The sequence below is a fragment of the Nanorana parkeri genome, unplaced genomic scaffold, assembly GCF_000935625.1.
Source record: "Nanorana parkeri isolate BGI_ZX_2015 unplaced genomic scaffold, ASM93562v1 scaffold18, whole genome shotgun sequence".
In the NCBI taxonomy this organism is placed as follows: Eukaryota; Metazoa; Chordata; class Amphibia; order Anura; family Dicroglossidae; genus Nanorana; species Nanorana parkeri.
Window position 1 is genome coordinate 3,689,682 of NW_017306286.1, and position 13,442 is coordinate 3,703,123.

The 13,442-nt window shown below is 39.8% G+C and overlaps 1 protein-coding gene across 1 annotated transcript in view; it reads left to right on the forward strand.

The window, feature by feature from the left end:
• Positions 1–13,442, forward strand: part of MYO18B (myosin XVIIIB) — a 427,031-nt gene that overhangs the window by 27,121 nt on the left and 386,468 nt on the right. The window contains exons 9-10 of the mRNA XM_018560492.1: positions 2,233–2,375; positions 3,626–3,726. Coding sequence (XP_018415994.1) covers positions 2,233–2,375; positions 3,626–3,726 — 244 coding nt within the window. The remainder of the gene's footprint in view (positions 1–2,232; positions 2,376–3,625; positions 3,727–13,442) is intronic.

Sequence of the window (13,442 nt, forward strand, 5' to 3'; positions counted from 1 at the left end):
AATGTATACATATCCAACTTCCATATGTTTAAAAGACAAATAATGTAACAGTGGGTGGTAGTAGGTACGAAAAAGAAATGAACAAACTTTGACAGTCTCGAGTGAGTCTTTATAACATAACTAACAATTAGTTAGATACATACTTTAAGGTAAACTTGCAGTGGATTTACAAGATTACATTAAGAAGGTCAGAGTGGTTTTACCCTGAAGGAAGTGTCGATTCACACAATTAGTCTCAAGTTTTATTTAAATTGATTTAAATTTAAGAGGGCCATTTGTCCTCCCATACATAACCTTCTCATAATGAATCTTCTGATTTATTTAGAACTTCCACCGGGATAAGCTAAGGGTAGAGAGGATCATGGCTAATGGCAAAGGCCATGCGATCAATGAACAGTGTTTGCTGTAGGATTATTCTGTTGTAGTGTGGCTAGTGTTCTTTGTCCAATAAACCAAATAAGCACATTTTGGGCATGCATAAGCCTGGGGGATTTAGAAGGGTAGGAGGGAAAGCAGTCCCTTGCTTCCAGAAGTCATCTACAGCATGACTGGGCAACTCCAGATGAGATGCAAAAAAACAGCTTGGGGTTGGGTACAATTATGAGTGGTCATATGTTCCAATTTAAATAAAACAGACCAGAGACAGATCGTTTCAGTGGGTATACTACAGCTGGGTTAACGGGTTATTGATCACTGACATATTATGAGTTCTACATTTTGCCTCTAAGCCTTGACTAAGTTGTAGATATTTGTTATTGAAAAAACAAGGCAACTCATACTTTTCTTGGAGTTGTGTAAAGTAGGGCAGAACACATTCATGGTACACATTTAATAAGGTGACGAATCCATAAGATTCCATAAGTAGGTAAGTAGTCAGGAATGGTGGGGGAATATTTAAGAAGCAGGGGATGTTCAGAAAGCACGGGTCCATGGAAGGAATGAAGTAGGGAAGTTCTTGCATTGCAGGTTCATTGGTATAGCTTTCTCTCCAGCAAGGCGATTAGTATGCAGCACAATAAGGGCCAATTTTCACTCCAAATCTCATGAAACTAGTAGTCAAAAGAACATCACCTTAGATGATATCACACTGCATATATACAGCTATAAGACTATAAGCACAGGAGTGACTAGGCACAGTTACATTTAAGTAATTCAGGACATAAGGTAAATCTTTCAGGGTGAAGTGTGGGTGTTGTCACAGCGCTAAAGGTTTAAATAAATGGAAAATAAATATAAATATATAAATATTAATGTGTATATCTAAAACAGGGATTTGCAATAAAAATAATAAAATGGGTAACCACCCGGTGGAAAAGGTCTTCAAAGAAACCTAATGATGTGAATAAAATGTGACAGACAATAGTGTCCGTTAAAAACTAAATATGTGCTGATGTGTAACCATGGAACTCCTATAAACTAAATTCCCCAATAGGGTACCAAGGTGAGTAAATACAGTGTGACAGGGTATACAAACCACAAAGTGAAAAAATACAGAATTGAATGTGTAAAATTGAATAATACATGTAAGACCAATCACTAAAAATTATCTCATAGGTGCGTGATAACGTGCAAATGAAATGAAAAAATGAAAAAATGTGTGGAGCAAATACATCAATCAAAAATGTATTGATATTGAATAACACAAGTCTTTCCAAAAAATTCAATCCGACTTTTTCTCCCAGTCCTGATGATAAATCAGAAGGGATTCAAAAGAGAGAAACAGCCTCCATGGTGCAGTATCAAATAACAAAGTTTTTATTCAGATGAACAGTTCACATACAAGTTTTAAAATGGTTTTTCGGCTGGCCCGACCATCAAATAAGAACAAACACACTGCCAAGCAGCTCGTGTCAGAAAGATCTGCCCCTTGACGCATTTCGTCACTTGACGTTTTCTAAAGGTTAACAGATATTTATATTTATTTTCCATTTATTTAAACCTTTAGCGCTGTGACAACACCCACACTCACCAATCTTTCAGGGTAAAGGTACGATTATCATTTGTAGATATTACTTATAAAATATCAAATATTCACTTTTTGACTTCCGATCCACTTTAAATGTTTATTTGTAAACTAAAATCTTCATCTCAATATTGAATAAAATTAGATAGAATAGAAAAATTTAGATGAAATTGACCAAAAAGCAGACAATTTTTTCTTTAGCTTTAGGTCAGTGACGAGTAGCAGCTGATAATGAACTTTGAATAACCATTTCTTTTTTTTTTTTCTAGTGGAAAAAATTCAAGCAATGTTCACCATTCTGAAATCTTTTGGCTGTGTGCAAACAAGTGAATGCAATAACTCTACTCGCTTCTCCATGGTCATGTCTCTGGACTTTAATTCTGCTGGCCGTGTGACTGCTGGACATCTACAGGTGATAATTTAATTCTACATATGACACAGCCTATATGGAACATATTGCACAAAAAAAATGTGTGGGCTTTAAAAGAGGTTCTGAAACATTCAGAAACACCTTCTGGTTGTAAGCTGCATAAGTAAATAAAATGCCCTCCTCCAACTTCTCTGGAGATGTTAAAGCACCTTACATATGTTAGTATTCTAATTCCTGTCATGTCATTAGTTTTCATTGTTTGCAAAAATTAACCTGCATGTTTGTAAAGCAACATTACAAATCTCTCACTAATACTGAGTCTGCTGCAGAAGAGAGACAGAATGTATTGAATGGGCATAGTTACTAAGACCAAATTGTTGTTTAATTTAATTTTATTGTTCTTATCATGGTTATGATCATGATTATTATATTTTCACAATGTTATGTTTTCATTAACGTGACTCTCTCAAAGAGTAACGTTTAAATAAAAGCATACCTGTCATAAAAAATATTATATACATATTTATGGTGGCCCGTTTGTTGAAATGCCACCTCTTTGCTATTTCCTGGTAGTTACAAGAATTTGACTGTTTTGATGGGTTGAATATACGCTTCCCCTGCAATCCACAGTGGTTCTTCCCACCATATGTCATCCTTCTGTAATTTTGTACGAGGTGGTGAGAGAAACCACTGTGGATGACAGGAAAAATCTATGTATATATTATATGGTCACACAAAAAATTGTGACTTAATTTTAATAGATTTCTGCATAAATTCTTCCAAATTGTGGTCTGATCGTAGCTAGAATCATATAAGGGAAAGCCCTTTTTAACACAAAGGTAGCATCATAGATGGAGATGATCACATTTTAGAAATATATAAATTGCCCAGACAAAAATTCATTGGTAAGATGTTCATTTTAAGGTCATCACAAAGGCTCAATTGAACTGGAATAGAAAAGGTTGAATTTTAGGATGGGGAATAGTTCTTTACTGTTGTGAACACGTGCAATAGCCTTTCACAAGAGCTGGTTCTTTGGTAGTAAATAGTTGGATTTTTTTAAGAATGAAATGAAATGGGTTAGTTACATTTAAAAAAAATAGATTGGTTTGACCTGATTGCCTTAGGGGTCAGGAGAGGTTTTTCTGTAAACAAAAATTGAATAGCATTTTATAAGGGTTTTTTTCTTCTAAATAATTAATTAGGTTTTCTTCTTTTTTTATGTTAACCTGGCTACATGTCTTCTTCTCAGCCTAACTAACCATGTAACTATGTATGTTTGTCTGTTTTAGACAATGCTTCTGGAAAGGATCCGTGTAGCTCAACAGCCAGAAGGACAAAGCAACTTCAACGTGTTCTCTCAAATGCTAGCTGGAGCAGACTTGGATCTAAAGTATGTTATTGTTGTACAGGCTTATTTCCCTTTATAACAAACTGCAAAAATATATTATGTGATTTGTGCCACATTCTCTTCATTGTTATCAGACTATGTTGCTAACATTGGTGCAGGGACACTTTAGTGGTCTTCAGCAGCAGATGTACTGGGCTTCTGGTGTTTCCCTGCAGTTTTAAGGATAAATGGGCTACCGTCAAGCATACCTGTCCTTAATTTACTTATTGCTTAATATGATCCAACATGTCAGCTCTCATAGACTAGAGTTAGGGGCAACACTTCATAGAGGGGCTTTCATGAGGCAGTGTGACTTCTATGTATATTTGCAGATATGTGCAACTAAAACCTTTGTTTGTTACGCAGATTTGTAAACAGTGTAAATTTGTATTAATTTTTTTTTATTGCTGGCTAACAGCAGGTACGTGTGCTGGGAAACAGAGAAGAAGAATTAATGAAATTAAATTGATGATAAAAATAATGGCCAGTTAGGAAACACAGACAGTAAATATTGTAGTGCCCCCCTACATTGATGGTCATTGGAAAGTGGCTTCTTAGATTAGTGGTCAACAAGAGAACGTTGGTGGGGGAAGGAACTCCTTACATTGTTGATCAGGGGAAGATTGCACCCCTTACAAACCGTTAACAAGATCATTGATGTCAGTGGTTACTGAGAAACAGAAATTGTTAATTGCTCAAAGAACCCCTAGCAACTTCTGGAAGACCTCTAGGGATCTAGGGAACCTGATTGAGAAAGGCTGGTGTAAACAATGTCAGGCAGCATGTAGGCACAGAAAATACAGTACCTTGAATACCTGTAGACAAGTCTTTAGGTATTTCAGATTGCTGTAGGTCAGTTGACTGAGGTGAAGTTTTAATTTTCTTAATACTGGTATTGAACATTTTCTATCTAGTAGGTAGATATGTTTCTGTCTATTGATGTCTGAGGGGCACTAACCAATTTAAGCACTAGGTGGAGTACAACATCTACTGAATGCAAAGGACCATTGTGAGCATTCGTTTTGTGATAATGTTCTGTAGTACGTTAGTGGGGGTCACTGGAAGTTCTTTTCACACGTTTAAAAGGCACTGCAAAGTGTTCATTACAGCCAAAATGCAAATGCAGATGAGCGACTGCCCAATAAATCAGGCATTTCTGCATGAAATTTGCAAGCTCGTTTTTCATTAAACTGTACACTTTCCAGCTTCTTCAGAATTTTTCTCCCTACTGCATGCTCAGTGTAGATAATGTGTTGATGTTTCATTAAAAAGTCATGAACTGATGTGACGGTCTTTAGAATTGTGTTTACCTTGTTTCTTCATTGCATATTTGTTTTGCGAAGAAGGGTTATCCTGTGTCCTCTAGGGGTGTTGGATGTATTTGGATGTTATTAATAGTTTGCTAGCTGTCCATTAGTATACTTCAGTTGAAATTGCACTTGATAAAACCTAAGCTCATCTTGTATTTTTTTAGCCAACAGCAGCTTTCCACTTGGCAGTGATGAAGCCCTGGAGATTTTTTAGAAAAAGCTTCTAGCCATCGGTTATCGGCTTCATGTTATATTGACATTGCCTGTAAAGGATTTGATACATGGTTCAGGCAATGGGATTTTTACAGCCAGGGAATAGCCTGATTAATGTCCCGTGTCAAGACAAAGTCTAATGGAAATCAGGAGGGGGCTGATGCATAGTAAATTGGTAAACAGAGAGTCTCCTCGTCCTTAGCTATGACATTGCAAAACTGACACCAGGTTCTTTCTTCTGAGAGCTCCATAGATATGAGCTGAGTGATAGGCAGAACTTCCCTCATACTACAAACTTACAAAAGTTTAGAGCAGAAAGTGGTCACTTTAAGTGCTTTTGGTCCTAAAGCAAACCTGAGCTGAGAGAAACAGGAAGGCTGTTTTTGCTCCCTATGAGCAGTGGCTGTCATACTAATGACGAAGCCTCCTGTGGTTTCAGTATTTTCGTTGTCAATTACCTGGAGTTCTTACCTTACTTTCCACATGCTGCAAGTAGCATTTTAGAAGAGGTCCAATAAATCTAAAATATCTGCACTATTCAAGTTCAAGAAAGGCAGGCAATTAAAACTCAGAAGCAATCAGCTAATGTGCATCCAATGCACTGAAAGAATTGCTAGGAAATTATCAAGCAATTCTTTATCCAAAATATCACCACTGTGTTGTCGGGTACATTCATTTCTGTGTACCAGTGGAGAGCCACTCACCCCTTAAATGTAGCTATTACAGAAAGTACTCAAATCCTTGTCCATCCAGAGAGTAGGAAATTACCTCTATAGTAGTACTGGTAACCACTGCAACCGGGATTTAAAATGAGGGAGTTTCTAAAATTTTAAATGGCCAACAGAACAGGAGTAGAGAGGAGCAATCTTCCAATGGGAACATCTGTTCCAGTGTCAGCTTTCCTCTTACTCCCTGCTGTATCTACAGCACAGAAATTAAGGGAAAATTCCCATTGGGACACAAATGGCCACAAAAAAAGAGGAAAGCCTGCCGGGAGTTTTACCATTCCCTATTCAAAATGGAAAAGCTTTGGCTTTTGATATACTTTAATCCTATTATTTATTACAAAGATGTATATCATTGGATTGGGGGCAATTTCCATTAGAGTGTATATGTGACTTGTGGTCACTATTGTGTTATGCCATTTTAGAGTTAAAATTGATGTAAAAGTGTATGCTAATCTTTGTGACTGCTATTGTAAAGTAAAAAAGCCATTGTTCTGGATTGGTTGGTTATGAGGTGCAGCAAGCAGTAGAAATATGCAAAAATTTAAAAAGAAAATGCTTTAAAAGAGTTTAAAACTTACCTGTGTCTTCTTCGCGTGCTCCCGTCCGAAAATCTGAAAAACTCAGGAGGCCGCAAAAGATCTTGGGGCGGGCACATACGCAGTTCAGATCTTCGGCTGTGAGACGAGGAGAGACACAAGGTAAGTCTATGGACAGCGTGCATCCGCATGCAGACTCAGTGGGACAGGAAGTGCCAGCAACCATAGAGGAGTCAGGGCTGGATCGGAAATCCGCAGCAGCGCTGGACGGACAGATCAAAACGACTGGAAAGAAGAAGAAGATCGGATTAAGAGACATCATTTAAGGTAAGTGTTTACACTAACATTGGGGGGAGGAAAAAAAATATATACTTTAATGTCACTTTAAGCTAAACACATTGGGTAGTAGCAGTTTATTATATGGTTAAGGCTATGTTCACACCATGTCCGGACCAGATCTGGAGCAGATCTGAAAATGTGGTGTAGTGTGTTTTTGTCGTGTTCTGGTGCAGTTTTTTTTTTAGCTTAAAATGGGCTTTCAGGTGCAGTCTAGTGCATTTGCATGCGTTTTTGATGCGTTTACATGCATTACAGTGCATTTTGGACCAGAGAAAATTAGACAAGCAGTTTTTTTTTTGTTTGGTTAGGAACAGATTGCATTGGTGTCAACAGAGCCCAGAAATATTATAGGGATACAATGAGATGCTTCTTTGGACCAGGAACAAACTGTTCTGGTCTGGACACGTTGTGAACAAACCCTTATACATGTTGGGTGCTGAGCGTGTCCCTCTTATGAATTCTTTTTAATTATGGCATTAAAGTATTGGTTTAGCTATTCTACACTGTTGAGAGTTTACGCCTATTTTATTTTTGGTGCTTTTCTCCATCATCTAGAGTTTTTGTCCATTGGGTTGCTGTGAGACTGCACACTGTATTCATGTGAAGAGTGATCCTACAAGAGGGTGACGACTCTCTCACTGACAGCAATAAAAACATAGCAGGGCTTTTTCTCCATGTCGTGGTTAGAGAGAAGGCTAGCAACAGCCTGCATTATATTTTAGAACAGGTTGCCTTTAAATGTCCTCTTAAGAAAAATATAGTACACAATGCTTGTGAACTACAGGAGCCAAAAATATTGTGTTAAAGCTACTGGATCCTATGTAAACTAGGTCTTCTTTTCTTTATCATAAAAAAGAAGCAGCTGCCCTCCCTGCACCCCCACACTTACAATATGCTCTAGCACACAAATATAATCACTATCATTTCCTCTAGCTGTCACTATTTCAAGCATTGCTAAACAGTTACTGAGGTTTGGAATACTGAGGGTAGTGAGAGGAGATATACATTATTGAAGTCTATTATAGGCATGCAGGGTTATTTAAGTGTTCTTCCATGTTACTGTTTTGGTTATCATGTGGTACTAATAGGTTGTAATCCATTAACGATGCCCACAATCCATAATGGTAGAGATAAGGATTGTCTAGTCATGCTCTGTATTCTAGAACAGTGTTGGGTTCTTTGATTCTAAGCAAGTAGCTATAATGATGTGTAATCCGTGATAACCTACAGTCACCTATATGGATTTATCTCAGAAAAGTTAGAACAGCTGAAGATAATTTCTGCATCTGTGAGTTACTGCACATTGGTCATTCCTATTTACCATACTGGAGGAAATACATACAGTAGGCTGCCATTAATGAACTCTCATTTTAAAAGTTCTGGCTGCTTTAATGCCTTTTGAATAACTTACCTCTACCGTCTAAACGTCATAAGGCGTTTTCATACTATTCCTCGTGTCATACAGATGTGGTATGCCTACAGGAATCGAGATTCTCAACAAACTCCTGTCCACGTTACTTGCACAAGCACTACCCCAACTTTCACTGCGCTAACTCTACTGAAAAGAAAAAGGGAGTCCTAATAGCCTTTAGATGGTCACTACCCTTTATATCCTTCGTCCTTCCAAGCGAACCTCACCTCTCTCTGCACTAAATCTCGCACTTTTAGCGCAGAATAGACGGACGACATCCTACAGGATGTCCCACTCCCGCCGATCGCACGGGATTACTTGGACCACCTGAATTCAGATGTGACTACAGAAGAAATACTTCTAGCTATTAAACATCTCAAAACATCCAAGGCCCCTGGCCCTGATGGCTTCCCGGCCCTTTACTATAAAAAATTGGCACCCCTCCTGGCACCTAAATTGGCCGCAATGTACAATTCCCTCAGACAGGGCAGGGCACTACATCCATCCTCACTTCTAGCTTATGTATCCATGATTCCCAAACCTGACGAAGACTTGCTGAACCCCCATAACTATAGGCCCATATCTTTGCTGAACATTGACATTAAAATCCAAACTAAAATCTTAGCCACGCGTCTCAACCTAATCCTCCCCAGTATCGTTCATAGGGATCAGGTGGGCTTTATCCCTGGTAGACAGGCAGGGGATAATATCCGCAAAATAATCCACCTAATCCATACCCTCAAGTCTCGTAACATTCCAAGATTCATATTATCACTAGATTTACAGAGGGCATTTGATTCCATCTCCTGGGAATACTTACACTATATTTTACATAAATGTGGATTCGGAGACACCTTTTTGGAGTGGTTACGGGTACTTTACTCTACTCCGATGGCCCACGTAAAGTACCTGGGTCACCTGTCCCAGGAGATCCCTATCGGCAGGGGAACCCGCCAAGGCTGCCCACTGTCCCCAGCCCTTTTTGCACTGGCAATTGAACCCCCGGCCATACTCCTTCGATCTAGTCCCAACATCAAATGAATTGAACTGGCAGGAGTGGAATATAAGGCCAGCCTGTTCGCAGATGACGTCATGCTCACCTTGACACAGCCGCACATCACAGTCCCTAACCTGCTTGACCTTCTACAGCAATTCTCCATTATCTCTGGGCTGTCAGTGTACTGGGGGAAATCCGCTGCTTTGAATGTAACTCTACGCGGCCCTCTGTATGAGCATGTTCGCACCAATTTTTCGTTTGCCTGGGCCAAGTCCTACATTCGGTACCTGGGTGTTAAAATTACAGCCTCATATGATACCTTGTATTCCGCAAATTATATCCCACTATTCAAAACGTTGAAACAACTACTTACCTCCTGGTTGAGTCATAATCTGTCCTAGCTGGGTAAAATATCAGCGGGTAAGATGACGCTTGTACCCAAACTCCTCTATCACTTCAGAACCTTGCCGGTACAAATTCCCTTATATGCCATGCGCTCGTTGCAGCCGAGTATCCTCCAGTTTATCTGCCATCCTCTCAAGGCCAGGGTGGCGAGAACTACTCTATACAAGCATAAAACTGATGGAGGAGTAGGCCTCCCCAATGTATTGCTGTACTATCAAGCCGCTCAACTCATACCATTGATAACTATGCACAAGCGTCATTCACCCCCTCTCTGGCTTATGTTGGAAATCCCAAACTGCTCTCCATTGCCTCTTACGGCTCTGCCCTGGATACCAGCCTGTGATAGACCGATGATCCTAAGCCCACTCATGTTGCATACACTCAAGGTATGGGACTCCATTAAATATTCAGCACACCTGCTTTCACCATACCCTCTCATTGCTTCCCTTGTTCGCCCAACCGCTTTTCAGGGCAGGCTTGGACAACCCCAAGGCCTTTAGTTGGTGGACAAACAACGAATTCCGGATGGTGTATGAGTTACTGCACTCCTCTGCCATTCCTTCCTGGCAATACTTAAGGGAACATAATCGAATACCGGGGGCTGAACACTTTAGATACCTATAACTCCACCATTGGATCTCCACTCTGATTCAGAGGAGGGACCCCTCCACCTTATTTACCTGTTTCGAACATATGTGTCTTCATTCCCCGGTAGGCCCAGGCCTTATAACAATTCTCTACTCACAATTGAATAGATTGGTCAGCCACACTTCCCACACCTATGTCCGCAGCTGGGAAGGGGACCTATACCGACAATGGTCCATGAAGGAATGGCAACAGATATGGCGCAATATTGCAAGATGCTCCATTAACGTTACAAATGCAGAGGTAGCCTACAAGGTAATGATGAGGTGGTATCTGGTCCCAGCCAGGGTGGCGTGCCTGTACCCAACGTCCTCGGGTACCTGTTTTCGAGGGTGTGGAGAGACGGGGATATGCTACACACCTGGTGGCGCTGCTCCCTGGCTACACGGTTTTGGGTTAGGATATTCAAACTAATTGGATCCCTATTCTCTACACATATTCCAATAAATCTTCAATATGCCCTGTTCCATGTGTCTATACCAGGTCTGACTAAGCCTCAACGGGCTCTGGCACACTTTATTTTTTTGGCAGCCAAGCTGACGCTGGCTGGGAACTGGAAGAAACAACTACTTCCCTATGTGGAATTTACGCACAGGTTGGACAATATTATGCTGAATGTGCAACTGTCTAGTATCTTGGAAGACAAACACTCCAGGTTTCTAAGTGTGCGGGAACCATGGCTCTCATCCCGTCATCCTGGGATAGATCCAATGAGCTACCAAGGTATTTGATGTAGGAGGGCAACCGCTGGATAGCTGAACGAGAAATGGGGAGTGGCAGTTATGGATTAATCAGTAGGATGGTTGGTGTGTGTGAATTATGGGACCCCCCCAATCCCTAGTAGTACGGGTAACCGAATACCCGTACTAACCCCCTAACACCCTTCCCTATTTCTTTCTTTCTTTCTTTCTTTCTTTCTTTCTTTCTTTCTTTCTTTCGGGCTTTTACCCCACCCTATGTTTATGGTTGATAATTGGCTCACCTCCAGGGGGCACTGACCTGCTGTCTATGCAAATGCCATACTGTTGGCTTACTGTGATTAATGCTTATAACTGTACGGTCGCCCTACCCCTTGAGCATACATATATATAACACATAGATACACTAATTGTGATTTTATGATTGTAATGATGATCCACTGTTCTGATGCACTGTGAACCAATATCTTTATATTGTTTGGAACATTTCAATAAAAATATTGATACATAATAACTTACCTAGAACAAATATCCAGAACCTTGTTCAGACTTCATTAGCTGCAAGCTTGTTCCAGGTTCATTAGAAAGTAATACAAGGTTTCAATGAGCATTGTAATGGCATGCAATGTATTGCTATTAAAGTGTGTCTCTGAAAAAAAGTGAAGAAGGGAAAGGGCTGCAGACACTGGTCTTGGAGCCAGCAGGAGCATGGGTTAGTTAAGTAAAAGTCCTCTACAGTACACAGGTCCTCTAGGCAAAAACGAGCAGTTAACCTTTGCAGTGGAGGAGTAGCCCTACTGCAAGGGGAGATTATTTTTCTTTTATCTGGAGATACCTGCATTGCAGCACACTATTACTGCATAAAGAAAATGGGTCATATCGGTTTTTGGCTGTGTTTGGTACATTGGCAGCTCAAATAAACAGGCTGCTTTAATACACATTAACACACAATGGGGGGAATTTATTAAAGCAATTGCAACATTTTTTTTATGTGCAAATCTGTTTACCTGCTCCTTTTAACATAGGCGCCCGTTTTGACCAGAGCTTGAACTATTTTCCCAATTGCACCTGTTTTGCACCTGTTTTGCACCTGTTTTACATGTGTTTTGCGAAAGTTCGCAACTGTTTACCTCTGCACTTGTCCTGTGGCTGTCTAAAAACTGGAGCATCACCTAACAAAGCAATCGCTACTTAAGAAGTTCCCATGAGCACTTCTTCAAGAAGCGACAGTTAAGCTTTTTGCCTGGAGTTACACGTCTTCTTTCCTGGAGTCTATTTAATCCCATTTATGAACAACATTACACTAGGAACATCAATCTGGTGCAAATATATCCCATGCGACCCTATGTGAGTTCAAACACTTGCAATTGCTATTATAAATTCCCCCCCCCAATGTATCTCAGTGCCGAAGTGTGAGACCAAAACAAAATCAGTCTTGGGTATGATTGAAAACATGATGCAACAGTCAGAACTGGTCCAATTTCTCACTTTTAGAGACTGCTGGGCATCTTCCACTGGACTTGATTAGTAACCAGAAGGGAGCCTCAAAACAAAGAAATCAGTTATTACTTGAACTGATGAGACCTGTATGATCACTGCAGTCCCTGAATTCCCTTCCACTTGAATTTCATACAAGTGGTGAATAGACTAGAAAATAAATAAAGCAGGAAAAAAAACATGGTTTACATATAGGGTTTGATTTACTAAGGCGTAGAGAATGTTCGAAATGCAAAGTAAATATTTACTAAAAGCTGAACTCTGAACACAAATTTATGCAGCTCTGAAATTATTAATATATTAGCAATTTTCTAATTTTAAAATGTTTAAAATGTTGAATTTAGTGCCTAAAGGGTTGCTGTTTGGGATAAGCTGGCACACAAGAATAGCATCTGTTAAAAATGGCTTTACTCTCCATACTGTTTACTAGACTGCTTTCTCTCCTGCCTATATTTTCTTGCCCTGATGAAAGCTATGCATGTGAATACATCTCTGAGAAAGGAAAAAGAAACACACAATTTCCAATAGGGATTATAATTACATTTATGTAATAAGATTTCCTGCAGTTGGCCTTAGGTATGCTCAAATGTTCAACCACATCAAGATGTTTGCCTTTCATCGATTTATTAAAACTCATTATACACAGCAGACATACTAGCAGTGACCTCCTCTGGTTTTCAGTTGGGGCACCTTGTTCTTCCCTTACCTGGTATCATCCACTCTGCTTTATAAAAGCTACATCACTACCCTGGAAGCTTACTTTGTGAGTAATGGGAATAATGTAAAAGTAATACTTATATGGGGGGCCTGGGAGGAGGTCCGTGAGCCAAGCTTCTTTTCCTGATGCAAAGTTTAAAAGCAAGGGTAGAATGGAGAATAAGTAAGGTTCACCTTTTTCACTGGGGGGGGGGGGGGCCTTTAAATTGTTGGTTGAGGGCAC